The sequence below is a fragment of the Cydia pomonella genome, chromosome 4 (genome assembly GCF_033807575.1).
Source record: "Cydia pomonella isolate Wapato2018A chromosome 4, ilCydPomo1, whole genome shotgun sequence".
NCBI lineage: Eukaryota > Metazoa > Arthropoda > Insecta > Lepidoptera > Tortricidae > Cydia > Cydia pomonella.
Window position 1 is genome coordinate 11,087,329 of NC_084706.1, and position 22,178 is coordinate 11,109,506.

The 22,178-nt window shown below is 37.8% G+C and overlaps 1 protein-coding gene across 2 annotated transcripts; it reads left to right on the forward strand.

Annotated features, from left to right (window-relative positions):
- Positions 1–1,739: 1,739 nt before the first annotated feature.
- Positions 1,740–15,364, forward strand: LOC133517080 (lipase member I-like). Of its 2 annotated transcripts, XM_061850227.1 has the most exons (6): positions 1,740–3,332; positions 3,847–3,937; positions 4,168–4,325; positions 5,978–6,226; positions 6,706–7,051; positions 14,603–15,364. In XM_061850227.1, the coding sequence occupies exons 1-6, from the start codon at positions 3,290–3,292 to the stop codon at positions 14,652–14,654; spliced, it is 939 nt and encodes a 312-aa protein (XP_061706211.1). In that variant the 5' UTR covers positions 1,740–3,289; the 3' UTR covers positions 14,655–15,364. The 2 variants fall into 2 exon arrangements, with proteins under 2 accessions (XP_061706211.1, XP_061706212.1); XM_061850228.1 differs by lacking the exon at positions 1,740–3,332 and having other exon boundaries at positions 3,853–3,942.
- Positions 15,365–22,178: the final 6,814 nt, after the last annotated feature.

Sequence of the window (22,178 nt, forward strand, 5' to 3'; positions counted from 1 at the left end):
TACAAGGCACCAAACCAACACCGTATATTAGATAATAGGATGTTAGATAATTTGTTTTGCTTAAACGTCAAACACAAGGAAATGAATGCAATTCTGTTCCAATAAAAAATCATTTACGAGTAGGTTTTTTTTTTTATCGTATAGGTAACCTGTAATAAGTGAAAACTTAATTGATTCCGTTGTGTTACGACAATCAAGCCACGTGTTAGTATATATATATGCATATATATAGAATATTTTTCTCGCTTATAGAGGTTTTTCTCTAATCCGAGTTTCTCACTCATAGAGGTAAGAGGTCGGACATTTCTCGCTTAGGCAGGTTTTAAAAATAAGTCGCAGTGATTTGTTATATTACTAAAATTACTTCTTCCATTTAACTAATATTTATGAAACTAAATTTACAGTGAATTTTGTTTTTGTGATTTCCCGCTCTCAACTTATATGTGTTTGAATTAGATACAATAATTATAATACAATTCGCGTAATTAATTTTCGTAACATAATTGAATCAATTAACTTAAGACTAATCACAGCTTCTTAATTATGTATTTTTTTGCAATTCTCTCCTGTAAGGACATTGCAGGAGCTTAGACAGAGACGCTGCAACTGTTTTGCAAAACCTGGAGGCGTATTCTGATTGTAAAACAGGTTATAAATATGATCTGGATTTATTACGGATAAGATCTGCTACTGTCAAAAGTAACATTTCTTCCACCGGATGCTAATTAATTAACTATGCTACTAAAATTGTCAAGATTAATACCTATTACCTATCGATATGTCGGCGGCTGATTGTAAAATCCGCCTGATCATGATATTCCGAGGCTATGAATCCGGTGATTTCGGGTTCGAATCCCGGTAAGGGTGTTTATTTGTATGATGAACAAAGATATTTGTTCCTGAGTCATGGCTGTTTTTATGTATGTAATTATGTATTTATCTATATTAGAGCCCGTGCTTTTCATGCCGTTGACGCAAAAATGACGTAATTTAACATACAGGGAGTTACTACAAGATAACTTACTTATTGATGGGTATCATAATAAATACATGTCTCGTGAATAAAAGCTTGTTACGCTGTTAAAAACCAAAAATATGTATTATTTCATCAATTAATAATCTATTATTTATTTGTGTGACAATAAAATGAAAGTCAGTTAGACGTTTCTATACTGATTGTCAAGTATATGTACTAGTTACCTAAAGAGGTTGACAAATGATAATTTATTACGAAAATACTAATTGGAATTATACTCTATGTAGTAGCGTGACGTCATTTTCCTGTCAACGGCATGAAATTTACGGGCTCTGATCTGTATATTAGGTACATACGTATATTGTCAACTAGTACCCATATTACAAGCTTTGCTTAGTTTGGGGCTAGGTCGATCTGTATAAGATTGTCCCCAAATATTTTTATTATTAAATGTACCTCTCCTTGGATTTTATAGGCATAAACCACGGTCTTTCGATAGGCTTGGGTGGAGATAGATCTGCGTAGATAGGTGGCCTCGCTCTGCATTTTCTATCGCATGTACAACGGGGAGTGCTCCGAGGAATTGTTCGGATTCATCCCTGCCGCTTCTTTTCGCCATCGCCCTACGCGACAACATTTCCATCCTCACCACTTAGATGGTTGGCAGTCCTCAACTGTGCGTTTCTCCAGGAACTTTCTGCCTCGCACAGCTAAACTGTGGAATGAACTGTCGCCTGCGGTATTTCCGAACCGATACGACCTTCAAGAAAAAGAGCGTACTTCCATCTTAAAGGCCGAAAACGCATTTGCAACCCCTCTGGTGTTGCAGGTGTCCATGTGCGGCGGTAATCGCTTGCCATCAGGTGATTCGTCTGCTCGCTTGCCTCCTCTATCATAAAAAAAAAAGAAAAGAGATATAGATCTAACACGTGGAGGCCCCTTGGAGAGCTTTAATGTTATGTAGAATGCCTGCTGGTACCCGTTCACAGACGCAACAATAGACACCCGTGAACCGGTCGCAGTAGGCGTTGGGGCTACTGTAGAAAAAGTGAACAGTATTATTTTTTAAAAGTTAAAGGCACAACTATTCTGCCATTGAGTACCATTCAATATTCGCTCATTCAATATAATTGTGCAATATTAGCTGTATTTGCACGCATGAGATCCTTAAAAAATATAAAAGTTATATAGTCTTTGATTTTATTAAGCAGTATTCACACGATCATACACGTCGGTCTTACACGACTCTATACCTACAGCTTGAAATGATGCTGACCGGGTCGTGTAGACGCGGCCCGCAGCTATATTAATTGGCTATATGCGTTTTTCTTAGTGGACACATGTTTTTAAAAAGTAAAAAACAATACAGTAATAACTTTCCCGTCCGCTAAAACACGACAACAATGGTTTGAATTTTATTAATTTGTGTTTGACCATAACGAAGAACTTCCCGTACGATTTTTGCTACAAACAGCTGAAAGGTGAACATTTCCGAGTATATTGGAGAAAACAATATTTATTTACTTACTTATACCCCCTTGTTCATAATATTTTGCCAGCCTGATTTAGTTAAAATATGTTGTATTCCTTTCTTACAAATAATTGAGGCAAAATTACAGATAAAGACAAATGATTCATAGCTAATTCAGGCCACTAACGTGCTTATGAATAACGCCATTAGTAAAAAAAATGCACTTATCTTCAGTAACCTTAGAATATTTCGTACCTACCTATAAAATTATTTATTTTTCTGACGCCGACATTTTTCACGCAGGAAACACAGGTATCATTATTAAACTATTTTACGATGTGCCTGTTATTCAACCAGGAATATCGGTGAACACATTGCTGTCAGCGATCTGCCGAGGCAGATCATGATGTTAATTTCATGAACAGGTGGACTTCACGATCCGCCGCCGACAGATATAAAATTGTGTGTATTATTATTGTTATGTAGGTAGGTACTCTATTCATAACCTTAAAAATGAAATCATTTCACCTTCTAGAATTTGATATGTTACTGTTGTAAAGATAAATTAATCAATGTCATTAAACATAATCAAAAATCAAATAAATGGACAAGTATTAGTACTTATATAAAGCATGTTATGATCATGACTAATTAGTCATCATAGTTATGATTGCGATTGATGTTGACCGCTTTTCATTATTTTGTTTGATACAATCAAATTTTATCATTGAAAATTTCATTGAAACAACTGATTAACGGATTATCACAGATTATCTTTTTTTCTTTTATATAAGTATTAATGTAGGTAATCGCAACAACATAGTTTTTATCTAGAGGTAAAAATGTTGAGTGACAAGTGTGTATTTATCATATTCGCTATATCCCGTAAGTTAAATAAGGTTAGGTGGTATAGGAGAAACTATGGGGTAAGAGGAATACTCTGTATAATACTAAAAATAAAGCTAATACATAAAGTTACGGTTTTTTTTTGTTTAATTCTCACTGCACCCACCTTGAAGTTTCTCTGTTTTGCCTTATGGTTGACTGGTAGAGAATGCCTATTGGCATTAAGTCCGCCTGTTGTACTCTTTTTTTATGTGCAATAAAGTTTAAATAATAATAATAAATAAAATAACTTAAAAATATTAACGTAGAAGGACTTTCCTCATAATGTTTGTCTTACCCCGCCAAAGATAAAGAAGGTATGTTTCTCTTATCCCACATTGTAATGGGAAAAGCTTATAAACCTTAAAAGCTTAAGTTTGTGAATATTTTTACAGGACTGGATTGTGATTCAATATTTTTTATTGATCTCAACCACTATACAGTTTATTTTCTCGGCTGAAGTGATCCTAAATGCCTCAAAAGATATTCTAAATAATATGTATCATGGTTTCAGTACCAGGAAGTCAAAGTGAGACACTACACCAGGAGCGAAAGGTTGAATCACGTTTCTTAGGAACCCTCAACAGATACTACGTATCCTCATGGTAAGGTAATAAAAATAACGCTATGCCATTTAATATTATGCCAAGAGGCATTATAGGTAGCAAGTGTTGATAGTTTTTTTATGATTAAGTACGTTATACATAATCGTTACAAATATTATTTTGGATAGATAATATAACTTAACATATTATAAAAGTGACAGTGAAAAAGTTGACAAGCTGTTGGCATTATCCTACACCAACAATATAAATTTAATGATATTAATTTACAGGGAGCTCATCGTCAATGGTACCGAATATGTTAATTTAGTTAACACAGTACCAGCCATCAGTGAGTTGGAATTCCTCGACGGGTCACAGAACATCGCTATAGTCATTCATGGGCGGGATAGTTCAGCCTTCAGCGAGTTTGGCCAAACGTTACGTTCATGTAAGAATTACAAATTTCGTAAATATACTGCTAATCCATATTCCCAAGTATGGTTCCACCAGTGCAGGTAATTTTCGTAGACAATATGGAGATGCATGTTTAGTTTTAAAATTCGAACTTGACATTGCTGATGCTAGTAAAAAAAATCGGCCAAGAGCATGTCGGGCCATGCTCAGTGTAGGATTTGTAGTTACTGTTCTGTCAGGATAAGCAAAACGTAGACTATTAGTAAGTAACATGTACGTTACAAGCATAAGCGAGTACCTTCGTAGCGCTTTGTAGGTCTTTTTACTAAGAAAAGAAGACATTTTGCAATAATTCAAAAACAACTCAACTGATCATGTTCACTATAGTTTTCATTGAAAGTAATTGTATTGGCGGAGACCCTTATTCGTTTTAAAGACCTATTCAAGAATCGGAGTTTGTTTTACGCTATCTTCTTTCACACCAGTTCCCGCTTTTCATTCAGCATACTGGTTCTTTCTTTCATTTATCTCTTTCGTTCCTGATGTGGGTACAGTCCCACCTATTATCTTATTTCTAATTCGCGAAAATAAAGGAATACAGGTGATCTTTATTCGATATTTAGAGCTTTCTGTTCTGTGACTATTACGTACTTATCTTTTGACTATTACATTTAGTTATTATATTTAACATAACAACGTTTCGCTTTTATTCTTACATGTGCTATATCTATATGTACAACTTTTAAATTTTGATTTTATATAATGTTTTTCTACCGTTCTGCACCATTCATACTATTTTGCAGGTTGTCAGCAGTTATGTTAAATCTATTTTTTTGTTCCATGTCAAATCGTTCCATATCGTGCACCGGGCATTCAAACAATATATGTGGCACCATTTCTTGTTTATTACTATCGCAGATGCACGATGGGCTTCCCTTGCAATTGAACCCGTTCAAGTACTCGGGGAAACCACCGTGCCCTGTCATCAATTGAGTTTTTAAGTTTGTTGGTTTAAGTTTGCTTATCGTTCTGTACACCGCAACTGCATCTTGGAAGAAAAGTTAAAGCGAAAAAAAAATGTATGGGCACCTTAAAAAATCTAGTTTTTATTTTACCGTTCTGTTGCCATGTATGATTTACTATCAGCCGAATTGCAGCTTTCTAGCCCTAATTATCACGGAGCAAAGCCGTGAACGTTCAGACAGACGGACATGGCGAAACTATAATGGTTCATAGTTGACTACGGAACCCTAAAAAGACGTACTTAATTCGATTTCCAAAAAACATATTTTTTCTGTTAGTAGGTAGGTACCTACTGCCTCATATGTTTCATAATCACACTCGTAATTGTTCATAATTTTGCAAAATATTTATTTAAATATTGTAGAATTTGATATCTTGTAGGTTAAATCGAAAACTTATCTTTCATAACAACGTATACTCCGCCCTAATAAACATGGGACTGCTTAGCTGCGCCTTACAGTAAACTATATTTTTGTAATTTATAGGTTTTGAGGTTTAATTGAGATGGAAACATTTAGATTATTAAATTAAGGCGGGATTCTACCAGAGTGTGCCACACTGTGCGGCACATTCAGTGCAAAAATGCTTGTGCGCCTTTTGCTGCATACTGGTTGAATCTCGCTTTTAAACTAGCTACCTACATTAACGATGTCTTATTTTCAGCGTTTATAACAAGCGACCATGAGCTGACAGTGATTTTAGTAGACTGGGCCTTAGTTGCATCTATGGATTATGCAACAGCAATCAACGCTGTACCATTTGTCGCCGACGATATCATCGCTTTGATAGTCCAACTGGAGGCTGCGAACAAGATTAATCGTAGCCTTGTTCATATTGTGGGCTTTGATATTGGAGCACACATTGCTGGACTTGTAAGCAGGGATTCGCGTGCTCGAGTACAGAGAATAACTGGTAAGAGTTGATTAAAAAACGGACGTCGGACGGAATGGACGATTGACGGAAGAGCGTAGACGGTGTCTCATGACATTTAGTGCATAAGAACGCAGTGCAGATATAAATCTAAAAATATAATACCTATACATAAAAATCAGCTAATACATAAATGTACACTATGCAGAAATATAATAATAATATTAAATAAAGTTATCTATTTACACGTATCCTACTTAAATCTATACGTGACACTAGCCTTGTAATTTTATTACAAGATTGTTATTTGATTTATTAGATACAGAACACTGAACTACTAAATAAACTGCTTAAACCACGCTGTGAGCTGTGTTTAAAAAAATTAATGCTACGTGCATGCAGGGTTCTACACATGACCTCAGGAGTAACGGACACGATGCTGCTGCATCAGACTCAATCAGAGTGGTACCTTTATTCAAAATTCAAGTTAATGTGAACCTATTTATATTCCTTTTACACAGGTTTATCTCCCGCCGGGCAAAATTGGGATTCCTTTTCCCGTCGTTTACGAGCCACCGACGCTAATTACGTCGAAGTCGTACACACCGATTACTCAGGCACTAGGGCTTTTGGCATTAGTGAGACGATTGGTACAGTGGATATATTCGCTAACACTGGCACACGTCAACCGGGCTGTGCAAACAACCAGTGCAACCACGACCGGGCCTGGCAGCTGTTTGGGGCGACACTGGACATGGGTGGCCACCTGATGGGCCTTAGGTGTGATTCTTTGGCGGACATGACGAGAAATCGATGTGTTGGTGCTCCCGCTGTGTCCTTGGGTACCAATGATTTATTTAAACTGGGGTAAGCCAATAATAAAATTATTTCCTCTACCCCTTTACTGTTATCTGTCATTTATTCATGCACGAACACTAATACAAGAACATACATAATAGGTTTGAAATCATAGCCGATTGTGTCATAAAAAAAGTGTTACTTTGATCGCTCATAGCAGGGCCATACAGGTCAGGATCACGATAAATAAAATAAAAACCGTCGGTTTGTAGTAAACTGATAATTCTTCCAAAGTACTGATTTACAAGAGTTCTTATTCCAAAACTGTTAAGTGTAGAAAGTGGTGGTTGATACTGTTGATAGTATGGAGGTTTATGAAGGAGTTATTTTGCAAAATTGAACAGTGCAAAAATGGTTTTAAATGTAAATTGCCTCTAATTGGCCGAGATACTAAATATGTGGAGTGCTGCTATTGGTGTTCAAAGGTTTGACGGGCTTACGGTAGAAAAACTCCAGAATAACTAAATGAGACGTGTAATCTGTCTTGTGGTACAGGAATAATGAATATGACATGAAAATTTTGAAGATACTTAATTTTCTATATGAGCGGTGGTTGGCCTCCCTGACATTTTGGGCGTTGATATTGTTAAGGCGCTTTATGACCTGGGTCATCATGCAAACATACCCCCGGGCGTTGGCAGCTGGCCTTCCAACCAGACTCATTTGTTGTCACCGGGAGCGGGCAAATCTTACTGAAGGAACTGCGATAATTCCATCGCTTCCAGGATGGACAGCAACGATGCGACCCAGTTTCCACTTCAATTGTAGCACCTCATTTTTAGTGCGCCATTTTGTCCTTAACTGGAGTTACGAGACGTATTATTTGCTCCATCTGCCCCAGAAATGCTGCCACAATTGCTCAATGCGTTGGTAACGGCTGGGGTAATTGACTTCACGCTCTCTGATGTCCTTGACCGGCAATGAGGTTTATAGGATGCCCAATGAGAAATTCCCTGAAGTGAACGTGATGTCCGATGACATGGGAGTAAGCGGCCGAGAGTTCAAAATCACTTCAATCTGGACCAGTTTCTTAACACTTTCAGAAACTCGTTCGTTAATTACAATCTCCCAGCACTTTTTTTTAATAAAATTTTGTCGATTTGGCCCCAGCTTCCCAAAGACCTCCTGAATGTAGTCTGTCCAAAACGCTATACTCTTAAAACTGATTATTAATGACTCTACTAGTCCGGCTAGCGCACCGGAAAGTTCAAACCTCGGGATTGTCATGGGTTTTATGGGAGCCACTCGGCTTTTGGCTAATTAGCAGCCTAACCAACACGTCCCCTTTCCTTCATTCATATTCTTATTCATTAATATGCTCCGCAAATATAAGCAAGCGCCATACGCCCCCGCTTCATGAGTGAAAATATGACATTCAACTTCCTCGTACGATTCACATAAAACTAACCGTGGGATACAGATATCATTGAGACAAGGTGGATCGCCGACAATACCCTCCTTTAATCGAGTTAATTTCTGATCCTATGAAAGTTTGTGTAGCCATAAATTATGCAATAGCATTTTCATGAGGATGACACAAGGAGCCAGCACACCAGTGGGGTCGAATATTTGAGCTACTGCTGATAGAAAAATCCCATTTTGTTTTGCCGGCAATCGAACATTGACCAACAGGAAAATACAGAAATCAGAGATCTGACTTCGGCTACCAGCTGAGTTCTAGGGTTTTAATAGGTTCAATGCCAATATTTAAATCTAATTGAGACGAATCAGAGTCCACTATGAGTTGAGGTTCATTTGATTTCCATTTTCTCAAATTCATACCCGCTGATGTTAGAGTAGAAGTAACCTGACTCTTAATGAAAAGCACTTGTTGCAAGTCATCCTCGCCGGTGAGCAGGTCATCGACGTAAAAGTCAAGAATAATGACCTCGCGAACGACCTCATCCTAACACTCAAGACCCAGCTGCTTTAAACACTGTGTTGCTAAGAAAGGTGCACTGGCAGTCCCATATGTAATCGTGTATAACTCAAAGATCTTTAAACGTTTAGATGGATCAACTAATTAACTACTGTTTGCCTATATATTTTCTCTACATCCGCTGAAATAATGTACTTGTGCTGTCCAAATCGAAGCAGTATAGACAAAAGGTCATCCTGTACAGTGGGCCCTACCATCTGAATCTTATTTAGGGATACCCCAGAGCTGGTGGGACCGCTGACATTAAAAACTACCGTCAATTTTGTAGTAGTGATCTCCCTTAAAACTCCAGAGTGGGATATATGGTATGACTTCTACTCTAACCAAAACTTTTTGGACTCAGTCATGTGATTCAGTGATTCGTATCCATAAACTCCTTATAGGTACATATCCCTGAAATTTGGACGTAAATCGATTCTGCGTTCTAGTGATAAAAAGCACTGCCTAGCTCGATTAAACGAATTCCCTAGAATGCTAGGATCCTCCTTCAACGGTAACTGTACGCAGAATCGTCCGGCCTTGTGTCAATTTAGTGAAGTGCTTCTCACACGACTTCTCCTCAAGAGAATATTGAGAGTCTTTAGGACAGACCTCTTCAAGCTGCCAAAACCGTGTAAGTTGGGGTTGAACCCCTTCATTAACTAAATCGGCACTTGTGTTAGAAATGACGTTCGCAAAATTACATTTGATTACATGCGACGAAGTCGATGCGTGACCGCTAATTAACGGACCTGCGACTATCCATCCTAATTTAGTCTTGCATAGCACCGTTCGCCCATCACTTAACACAATTTTGTGTGACCAATAACCCCCAAAATAGATCATCCCCGATCAAAATATCAATTTCATATGGGGTGTGAAAGTTAAGATCAGCCAAGCACAAATTGAACGGGATATTTAATCGCGATATATCGTGAGAGTCGACCTGATGATAAGGCGTGCGTTCAGTTATAGATGGCAGCCCAGAACAGATTAAACGAGTGAAGTAGGTATCATCCAACGACTTCATCGGTTCTTGGCATATTTTACCTATGGGTGTCTTCAACTTATTTACTCCTACAATCGATCTATCTACCTGATCAGCGTGTAAATTCAACTAACGACACATCTTCTCAGTCATAATACTGGTCGCGCTTCCATTATCCAACACCGCTTTTACTATATATTCGTGGTTATTATGCCCATAGACCTGCATTAGTACATGCTATTAGCACGACACCTTGCTCATGCTCATGGTCGCGCTCCCCGCCACCTGCGCCAGCGCAGTACCTACAATCCTACATGTACTCCAGACCTCCAGACCGCTGTCACGAACTCGACTTGGTCCTATTGAAAAAGGCTCCGAATACTAGCCGAGCCCAACGACTGCGTTTAGCTACCACATTATATTACAGTAACTTTATACATTAGCGTTTGCGTCAAATCTGGTAGTTCTGATTTTTTGCGGACTTGTTTATCAAAATCTAGTCCTTTAGAGTTATAATCGCCTAAATTTGAAAAAATACCGAAATTCTCGCGGCTTTTTCGATTTTTGATTGAGTTCCGTTCGGCGAGAGGGGTCATAAACTTGGATTATTCATTGCGCCAACATCATAAACAAGTCTGCAAAAAATCACTACTACCGAATTCGACGCAAAGTACTCCGTGCTTTCAAGGGACATGGTTACTGGATTATTCGGAGTATTAAGATTTTATACAAATAATAAGTTGCGTTCGCAACAATATTAAAATCTAAAATCTTTCGGTATTTTAACTTTAGCACTAAAAACACAGAAACAAAAGAAACGGAAACGTTTGATTTATTACATGTCTATAAAAATTTCTAATTTCCCGTTATTTTATAACCATTTTCCTTTATTTTTAAACCTTAGACGCAAAAAGAGGTGCAGTGTTATATTACCCACCTAACTAAGACCAAGAACAGCCCAATGGCGGAAATAATTCGTGTATAAGCGTGTATTTTGGTATAGTTAAGTTAATTATAATCAATTGTAAGGTTCCCTTTATCTAGTTTTTCGTAAATAATTTATAAAATATGACACGTAGGAAAAGAAAATTCTTGACACAAATAATTTCCATAAAATTTACTAAAATAACACGCAGAATACTTTTTGCTAGGATTAATATTTAAAACGATAAGTATCTAAGTGGGAAAGTAAATTATAATCAATTTTAAAGTCCCTTCTTAGTTTTTCGTAAATAACTCGTAAACGGCAGCTCATAACAAGAAAGGGTCTATTCTAATACTTAAATAATTAACATAACATTTTCTACAAAAAACATTTTTAACACTTTTCACTAGGCTCAATATTTAAAATAATATTAACAGAATAAATTATATCTCAATCAATTCACAGTGTACGGAATCATTCTTGTAGGCAATTTTATATAGATTACTTACGTGAAGGAACATTTAATGCTATGGGCCACCCTTTACAAGTTATTTACGCAAAACTAAAAAAGGGACCTTTAAACCTTTTTAAACTTCAATTTGATCGTTATTTATGACTAATGTCACCGTAATTTTAATATTTTTTTCTCTTTTACAAAAACATAGAACTATTTGATGATGACACTAATCTTAATTTGATATGTTACTAGGTACCATCAGCCATAAAAGTGCATGGCGACTTTATCAATGATTTCACTCATAATTTCTCACTGTACTTTACGGATAGGATGCGCATTTATCGTCTATCGTCCCATGTGTCGGCGTCACTTTCGCACTAACCCACTTGTTAGAGCAGGATGGGTTCCACGAGAGACTTTATGAACGTGAGCCTTTTAGTCTCGCTGGGCGTTAATTCCATCTTAGGGGCATATTCATAAATTAAAAATATTATATCAATTACTTTTACGCACGCCACAATAGCATATCTCTCAACATATTGATATTGTGATTTAAGCGAAAGTAAGTCCAGAAAGTGAAATAGGGCTTATAATAATAAATTCTGTTCACGAAACCTATAAGAAAATCTCTTTCGTTTTATCTGTAAGATTGTCTGTGCTTTTATATTATTCAATAATATATCCTGTAAGGTTTATGAGGTTCTATAGATCTCGATATAAAAAAATCACAAAGTTAACTTAAATTTGCCATTTTTAGTGTTTCGCAGAAAACTTATTTTTTACCTATAAAAATGAAATCATTTTATTATTACGTCTATAGTGTAAGGCCTGAGTGGACGCTCGAGTTGGGGTGCAGCGGGGTGGGGCGTGTAGCGTGTATGTTAAACAAATATAAACAACGTATAGGTCTGGCCTTAGTGCACGCTGCTCAAATCACTTGTGAGCTCGACGCCACGCTGCATGCCCCGTCGAACGCTCTGCTTCGAGCGTACGGTCAAGCCTTACACTTAATGTGAGAGGTATATTTATTTTTTATAATAATATAATATATAACCCCAGCCCAGCCCTACTATATGGTAGCGAGACCCGGCCTGTCCTCAGATGACATGTCCAGCAGCTTCACGTCACGGAGATGAAGATGTTGCGATGAATGTTACGTGGATATGAAGATGTTACGTGGTTAGATCGCATATGTAACGAAGACATCCGTGGCAGCCACGGAATCCGTGACGTTGCGGATAAGCTGCAGGAAAGTCGCTTCCGATGGAATGGCCATATCTAGCAGCAGACCGGTAGACAACGTCGGAAATAGATGCATTGACCTCACTGTCCAAGGCCCTAGACCACACGGCCGCGGTAGGCCTAAGAAGCGCTGGCTGGACGTCCTAAAAGCGGACAAGGAAGAGAACAATCTCACGCCTAAGACCGGGTAAAGTGGAAAAGATTGCGTAGGAAAGCGGACCCTGGCGCTAGGTCGGGAAAACACTAGGCTGAAGAAGAAGTCTTATAATATATTTGTATGGAATGTATGGGATAATTTTCAACACAAATTAATTCAGTCAAACTGACCTCTGAAAAAGAGCTCGGGTCAGGCGCGGAAAAATCACACTAGGTACATTTTTAAAGACTGAGCGCGCCGTCACCGTAATTGGTATTATATAGCATGTTCCTGAATACGCTTGTTCGACTAGACGTTTCTGGGTCATTGGAGACGTCTCTTATAATGGGATATGACGAAGGTTTTAACGGAGATAAAAAAATACTTGGTTGATTAAAGGTCCTATACCTATTGCGCGATGAGCATAATAATAGATACCATATTTTTTGCACTGCATGATTTAAGTTTTTTTTTTCATTTATGTTTATGTTACGAACCATTTATCAGTTCATCGATCATTGTCATTTTAGAGTATTTTATGCAACAGTTGTATAAGAAGGGTCAAAAAATGCTAGTGGCGTGAGTTACAATGTGAGCCGGAGCCGAAGGCGTAGGCGAAGGCGTAGGCGAACATTGTAAAGGAATACGCCACGAGAATTTTTTGACCTACTTATACAACGTTGCATACAATATTTTTCCTACGAGTCAACAAAAATAAATCTTAATTTAGGTAAACAAATTACAGCAAAAGTATATAGCCAAGACGCGCGAGCATACCTTGTTACGCGCCCGGCCCGCCCCGGGCCGCGGCCGGCCGGTCGGCGACACATCCTCGTAACTCATGAGGCCCTGGTACTTACTACTTGCTAAATTAATTTTTTGGACAGTTTTTTCTCAATTTTGGCCACCGTAGCCTACGGAGACTAACAAGCAACGCTAAGCGGTCTTCGTAGTCTATGGGTGTTGCTATATTACGGGTGTCACATGCGTGTTTCTGACTTATGAAGTAATTATTTTTACTATGCAACCAAATGAATATTTTGTAAGTTGGCAGCAATGCACTTAGTTTAAAACTGTATTCGTTTTGGTTTTGTTAGGTTGGTAGCCATTAATCGCAGTAACGTTATAGCTTATAAAAGCACAAGAGCTTTTATGAGGAATAGACAATATAGACTTTTCTTGAAATATTTTATGTATGTTCTTATATTCGTGTTAATGAATGCATAAATGACAGATAACAGTAGAGGAGTAGGAAAAAACAAAAATGCTTGTGTAGGTATATATTTGGTGATATTTAATGAACAATGGGGTTGAGCAATTTTGTGCGTTAAGTGAATTCTACATTCATTTTAACGTCTTATAAATATAGCAGTCGCAATACTACTCGCACCACAGGGCGAGCAATGAAATAATATAAATATGAAAACCATTACATATTTTAAAATTTGTATATCCCTATTTCATGCCATGACTTAGCTCCCCATTGAAGAGGGTATTTCTTACTTATCGTATTTTTAATCCTGAAAATCAAATAAAACATGATTAACAAGCCAATTTCAACAATATAATGTGATACTGATCTAATATCCAATCTCCTTTAGAGGACCTGCTAAATTGCGCATTATGTCAACCTTCAACCAAAAACGTCACTTTAGACACTGACAGATCAGTATCATATTGGAATGGATTTAATAACTAAAACTGCGATTATGGGAAAATTATATCAAATTGAGCTCTAATATTCTTCAGATACATCCAGGTAGAAATTATTAAATAAATAAAAGGTATTATTTTGAACTTGTATTTTGATATTTCGAACTCATTTTAGTAACAAAACACACTTGAGGATCCCTTTAAATTGTTTAAATTGTAATTTATTGTCTTTCTTTCTCAGAACTGGAATTTACCGGGTCAATACGGGCAGAGCGTATCCGTACAACTCCTGAGAAGTTTCGAGATTTATTAACATTGTTAAAAATTGTGATAATAAATGTTAAATGCCCAATGTTGTCTTTCAATTGTATATTTTTTTAGTAAAAATTAAATAAATAAAAATATTTGTCAAGTGCCTATTACAAGAGTAAATCCTAGGATTATAAGTGAAAAAGCAACTTTGTCAGTCTGTCTGCCTGGTACCTCTTCGCGCTTTAAGTGTCTGAACCAATGTATATGACGGCGGGATGGCAAAAGGTGGGGGGCTCAGAACCTCGATGTATCACACAGATGTATCACTTCACTGTTTCACTAGTATGCTACGAGTAGCAGTTAATGAAATACGCTTTCTGATACATTAACCGTACTAGTTCCTACTATATGGCTATTAAATTAATCAAATTAAAGTTTTATAAACATACACCAAAAAAAATTATAAACGTCAGTATTTTGAAAGTAAAACTCATTTATATTATGCCCAATATGCCCATCCGTAATGAAAAAAAAAACCATTACGGCCCTGGGTATAAAATAGCTCATCCATCTCAGTATTCTGGCATTCAATAACACCGTTTACGTGCAAGTGTGACACAAAATATTTTAAACTGCTATTAAATGAATTAAATTAAATATTTTTAAACATACACAAAAAAGAATTTAAATACCCAATGTGCCCATGAGCATAATGGAATAAAAAAATCAATTACGCCCGTGGGCAAAACCTCAGAAATCTCACAATATAAATTCCAAATTCAAACTGCGTTTCCAATTAATATTAAGGGTGTTATTATGCGCTCTGGGAATATGACATCAATACCTATATATATTTATATATATATTTATTAAAGTAATATACAATAAACATAAATATAGAGACGGTAACAAGTATACAAAAAAAAAGCTGCTGCCTTGATTCCTGCACCATCTTGGCAATCAAAAGCTTTAATGTGTCGTCTTGTGCCTCTGACTCTTATAGAGACAGCTCTAATTACGGAAATTTGAACTTTAACTTTCAGCCAGAAAATAATTTGAGAATACGCTTTTCTCCATTTATCATTTAACTTTGATGCTGTTTTTTTTAAATAAACTATTGTATTCAGTCCCTACAGCTCCATCGCATGAGATGACTAGTGGCGTAAAGGAGGCTCGTAGGTCCTCTGTTGCTATCTGCCGTCCTTTCACTAAAATCCATCAAAGCTGCATATTACCAGTCTTCGATTGGATGAACATTCTAAGACAGGAAAAATTTCCTCATCGACTGGTCTTGGAATCATATTTTTATCATTTGTAGTTACGGAGATACAGACTCGACCTAACTAGGGATTGCAATCCGGTCCGGCGGATCCGGTAATCCGGCCGGATCCGGCACTTTTCAGGAGCTACCGGATCCGGTAAAAATCACCGGATCCGGACCGGATCCGGTATAATAAAAAACGCCTAAATACAGCACGCGCTGTGCGTTTCAGATGAAGAAAAGGCAACGGATACGGGGTATGAAGTTGAACAGAACAAAAAACGAATGAAAAAGTTTAAATTTAGTAAGATAAAAATATATTTATTATGACGATGACTGGGAACAGAAGAGGATTTCTTCTTCTTTCATGTTGGTGGCACGATATGACGATTACATAAATACTGTAATAGAAGGAAAAATGAAAGGATGGAGATGCCATGGAAGGCATTTGTAATTTATGCTAAAGAGAAGGTTCATGTCGTGTCATAATGTTGTGATAGGAGATTAACCGACTACAGTTGGGCTCATCAATATGTGTGAATAAAGAATATATGATAATATTGATAATCTTTAGTTTTCTCCGATATATGTATATATATATATATGATAAAATATAGATTCTTTTCTATTCAAATTTAAGAGAGAATCTTTTGTCTTTACAATTTCATCCAATCTTATGCAATTTCCTTCATCTCCTGGTACATGCTACTCTACGTCCAGCCAATTCTTTATTTGATCTATGTAACTTTCCCTTCCCGCGATGGTTTTCAATCCTACATTCTATTATTTTTCGCATGAGATTGTCGTGTCGTGTGTTGTTCCTTATAATTTGACCAATATACTTTTCCATAAATAAAAAAAGTACAATTTTTTTAAGTCATACAGTCTACTACTTTTTCGGACAAATAAATTAGACCAAGATAATACTAGAGCGCATTTAATATCATAATTGGTTAAAAGTAAAATTTCTTCGTTAAAAGTAATAAATAATAGTAAGCGTAGGAGTTGAAAATAGAGTTCCGGTTACTCTGGTTATAATATTAGCGGAAAATAGTTGAGCATTAGACTTTTGTTTGCCGCGATATCTATTGTCGAGTAGCAGTCCTGAGCGTTCCGCTACTCGATGCTAGATGTCGACTACGAAAATAATAAGCGTTTTGGTACCAAAACTGATGTATGGAGTGAGCAATCTATGTAATTCTTATTTCTCTATGCTAGAATGGATGTCAACGTTAGAGTTTGTGAGGAAAGAGAAGAGTCGTGGAATGTATGGGGCCCAATACATTCCACGACTCTTCTCTTTCCGAACAGACTCTACAAAGAATTCAATCAAAGAACAGTTACGAAAACTTGTCCTTTCGAAGGCTTGGGAAACTAAGCAAAGGAGAATGGGCAATTTGTCCCATGGATGTATACTGTTGAGACATATCTCATTTGAAAGGGTTTACTCTTAGCATTATTTTATTGTATGACACCAACTTTGGATAACGTGCAGGGACTGAGCAATTAAAAAAAAAGAGTGGCGAATATAAACTGTTGTTTTACAAAGTACTTGTTATGTAGCCGGTTGTTAGGTGTTTTGTATGAAAGAATATGAGAAATTCTAGATTTCTGTTTACCACTACTTACGTTTAAGTACGTACAGGGCTGGAATTAGTTGATATAACATATGCTTGAATTAAAAATACTGCTATTAAACACTGAAACTTGCTTGTATACTCAAGCCATATATATCATTTAAAAGACATTTTTATAAGGTATTTTAATATATATATACTTGCACTCAAATGCTTGCAGGGGCGGTAATAAAACGAGTTTTTTCGTTAATTAATTGTGGTAAATGCCGCTTTGTTTGTTCTACCTGGCACTAGATGGAGCCTTGGTAGCAGTTTGGGTAATTTTTACTATTGGTATATACAATTGAGTCATATCCTATTTGGAAGGTCTTCAATTAAGCATTAATTACTTATATGACACCAAAGACCGAAAGTGTCCAGGGAAGATGATATTAATAATTTTGATCATGCGCTGCGGCGTAAACTGGAACTAAAAAATGTCATTCATATAGAATTACTTTTGTAACCATTTACATCACTTTGCATGCCTGAAATATAATGAAAAAGTAATTTATATATTTTTTTAAATTATTACCGCTCAATAAATGGCACTAAACTACTTAATTATGATTTTTCAAATCCTCTCTAGTACTGACATCTTGCGTGCAATAGGAGAACCGAATGAGCGGAAAATGCTGGATCCGTATAGTCGCTTATAAACGCTAAAAATGTCACCGAAGAATAAGTTTGTTTAATTCGGAACTTTGACAATAAAACGAGTGGTTACCTTGAACTAGTAAGTTTCGTCTATTTATCTCTCTTGCTCTTACATATTCGAGTGATAAAGGTAGAAAAAGCATTTCATTTTTTAAAGTTCGCGTTATGTCCCGCTAGAAACGTTATATAAACTTATTATTAAACATGAAATAAGATTCCTAAGCAATAAGTAGGTAAGTAAATGTATTTATGGAGTAGTTGGAGTGCCATAATTAGCAGCAAGAAAATAAATCTAAGTTTATATGTTACGATAAAATAAATCGTAAAAACGTACTATGTACATACTTGTTTTGTCTCTCTGCAGGAAAATTGTGTAAAAGTGAAACATTTGAGATTGCGTCGCGGTTTAAAGCAACGTTTCCTTCGTTTGCCATATGAAGCAGGATTAAATTGTGTAGTTTTAAGTTCTCATGTAAGTGAATTGTCAAATTCTTAGTGAGAATAAACAGTGCCGGATTAACCATTAAGCAGAATAAGCACTTGCTTAGGGCACCACGTCTAGGGGGGCACCAAAATCGTAGGAAAAAAAACGCACAGGCTGCATCAGCATCGCAGTCGTAGTGTACTTAGTACTTATGTACACGAAACTTTTTGGTATGTGTGTACCCATCTAATAACGAAGGGTCGTAAGAGAGTGAGGACACGTAAGCACATCTCCAACCTTACGCGGAGGCCCTCAAAGCTCATGGTGAAAAAATCTTAGCGTTGGGCTTGTGGCCAACCGATTTTCTCGACGTAGATTACCGATTTTGTAGCGAATTTTGCTCTCTTGCACACCAGATGTGTCGGCCAGGCCGAGTTGCTGCAGAGCCGCGATCCTGCGACCTAATTGTCAAAGTGTTATAAAGGGCCCCGCGAAGGCACAAAACCAAAAGCAACTTATTAAGTTTTGGTTTCCACTAAGGCCGAGCAGTAGGAGAACCGTGATTACATAGGTTCGATTTCAAGCCACTCTTTTGCAGTTCGGCGTTAAGTCTTATGCGACGCTAGGCCTTCTATTTTATGCAAACTGCCTCACTTTCACTTGGCCATGGATCCAAATCTAAGCTGTCCTCTCTCGCAGCTGGGCCTTCTGCTTTGCTCACACCTCGCCGTTGGTTGTATTGTATGATAACGCGCCGCGATCGGACGCTCCGGACGTTCAGCCATTCTTACCTCGCCAGTGGCCTCATCCATGCCTCATCCGTCAGCGCCGATCGAACGCTCCGCACGTTCAGCCTTATGGAAAGCTCAGCCTTTGCTTTTAAAAACACTGATTTAAACTTTCACGATTCAGGCCAATCAAATTAGATCGAAAAATAATAATAAATAATAATTAATTCCCAGCAAGCTGGAAAATGTTTTAATACTTTCATTTGGTTCTTAAATGCGTGTAATCCGAGTTTGCTCCATCCCAAGGGGCATACATTTTGGGATCCTTAGGAGATATTTTTTTCCTTTCGAATCCACTTGATTTTGAAGGACATAGGACAGTTCGTGGATTAGACACTGGTAAGAACGCGTTTTCGGATTATTAACATGATTTTACCAAAAATAAAAAATGTCGACCTTTTTTTACAATTTAGACTACGAATACATATTAGGGTACCTTCAATCAATCAATATGTTTTATTGCAAGAACATAGTTAAATTACATTTCGGATCCTCAGATATCAATTTTAATCATAATTAGAACAATATTTCCAACGGACGTATCGTTTTCGAATTACAAGCAAAAAACTGAAAAAGAGGAAACATTTATGCACACCTCCAGGGATGGAGCAAACTCGGATTACACGCATTTTTAGGACCAAATTCGAAAAAATCTAATTTTATTGGCCTAATTGTGACACATTATTATTTAAGAAAACGGGACTTAATCGCGTTTGATTAAGTTCCAAAATTACCTCCAACGTCAAGATAATGATGTCGACTTTACCCAGTCTTCTCCGAGACCATGGGGACAACGCCGCGCGCCGTCCTTGAAACGTCGGGTCAGTGGTAATTTTAAATCTTACCCTATTAAGTCCCCTAATGGCTAAGCCCCTACTGAAGGCCTTTGCCCTCACATGAATGAGCTTCACAGGAAAGCTCTAGAGGTTGCAAAACCCTGTGCGGAGTACGGCCTATGCCTTTTATGTCTTCTCACACTTGGACATTGGTTTGCTCGCCTCCGGCCTTATGCGAAGCACGATCTTCAAGTTGCTAACACTTGACCTTACATACTGTTAGAAATGCTTAGGGCATCAAAATATCTTAATCCGGCACTGAGAATAAAGAATCTTAAACGTAAAATTAACGCAGTGAATACATTACAAGCATCAGCGACTCTTAACTGCTTGCCAAGCTACTACATATGAAATAAAAACTTTTGAATACATTTAACACCTTTATTTCATATAAATTGAAAAATAACTGACGGCATACATTTTCTTCACGGTCGCACAAATATTAGCAGGATGAGTCGACAAGTTAATTTAAAGCAAGCATTGGTGAATAGGTGCATCCAGATCCAGATAAGAGAATGCATGGTTATTGCGCCAATCTCGGACCATTTGCGATTGGTTTGCTAAGGGCACCGCTAGCTGGTGCGGATGCACAAGAACTTATACATACCTTATTAAATAAAAACTTTTGAATACATTTAACATCTTTATTTCATATAAATTGAAAAATAAGTGACGGCATAGATTTTCTTCACGGTCGCACAAATATTATCAGGACGAGTCGACAAGTTACTTTAAAGCAAGCATTGGTGAATAGGTGCATCCAGATCCAGATAAGGGAATGCATGGTTATTGCGCCAATCTCGGACCATTTGCGATTAGTTTGCTAGCTGGAGCGGGTTAACGAAAAACAGTAACTGGCGACGCTAGCTGGCGCGGACGCGTGCGACGAATTTTACCTACAAAGGCACCCGCGCGCGTGCACCCGCTCCGTGCACTCGCGCCAGCTAGCAAACGCCCTTAACCTTTTGAACGCCAAGAATACCTTAAGGCGTCGTAACTAGCTATGCTCAAAGCATCATAAATACATTATAGCTGATATAGCCGCTGTCAGAGTAACCTTCACACTTTCAAGTAAGGTTTAGGGCATAGGGCGTCTGCAACGTCGCGCGTGTGCATGGAGCGGGCGTGCGGCTTACAGTATGAGCAACGCTAACTGGCGCGGACGCGTGCGACTGATTTTACTTACAAAGGCACCTGCGCGTGTTTGCCCGCTCCGTGCACTAGCGCCAGCTAGCAAACGCCCTTAACCTTTTGAACGTCAAGAACACCTAAAGGCGCCGTCACTAGACATGATTTAAGGGCCATGAACACATTAATGATTATAGCTGTTATAATCGCTGTCAAAGTCCCTAATGTAATACTCATGCACTTTCAAGCTCACTTGCGCCCGTGACCTTGGCATGTGAGTAACGTTTTTGTTATGGCGTTCGAAGGGTAAAATATCAATGTCGTAATGCGTCGCTAGCGCGTTATTTTCGAATCGCACCCGTGCTCCCGTGTTGGACTGCACACGCGGTGTACACTTCTTGTTATTGTAACCGTTTGTGCGCCTAGATAACACAAGTACACATACACAACTCGCAAAATGCTCGCGTGCTCTTGTTTATATGTAAAGTACGTCTTCTAGCCGCGGATTGGACCCACGCGACCGGCGGGGCGGTGAGCGGCATACATTGGTCGCAATGCAAGCTGTAAAGCTAGTGCAGTGCATGAGGGACGCGCGGCTTTCTCTCACCACATCTTTAGGTGTTCTTGCCATTCAAAAGGCTAAAAGCACCTAATGAGGTGGCTTTACATTAGCTAGATGCCGGCCCACACGCCGATCCGGTGTGCAGGCTAAGGAAATCGCTATGTAGGCCAATTCGAAAGTGCAACTGACATTAAACCAATTTTAGAATAATATTGGAATGAGACCAGTTAGCTGTCATTCGTGCGTTCATTTCGCACTTATACGCATGTATTTGTGCGAGCGAGACGCCCGCA

Coding starts and splice junctions, on each gene's coding strand:
- LOC133517080 (XM_061850227.1), top strand. CDS start 3,290: ATGTTGAGTGACAAGTGTGTATTTATCATATTCGCTATATCCC. Junction 4,326..5,977: donor TGGCCAAACGTTACGTTCAT/GTAAGAATTACA, acceptor TCTTATTTTCAG/CGTTTATAACAAGCGACCAT. Junction 7,052..14,602: donor AATGATTTATTTAAACTGGG/GTAAGCCAATAA, acceptor TTTCTTTCTCAG/AACTGGAATTTACCGGGTCA.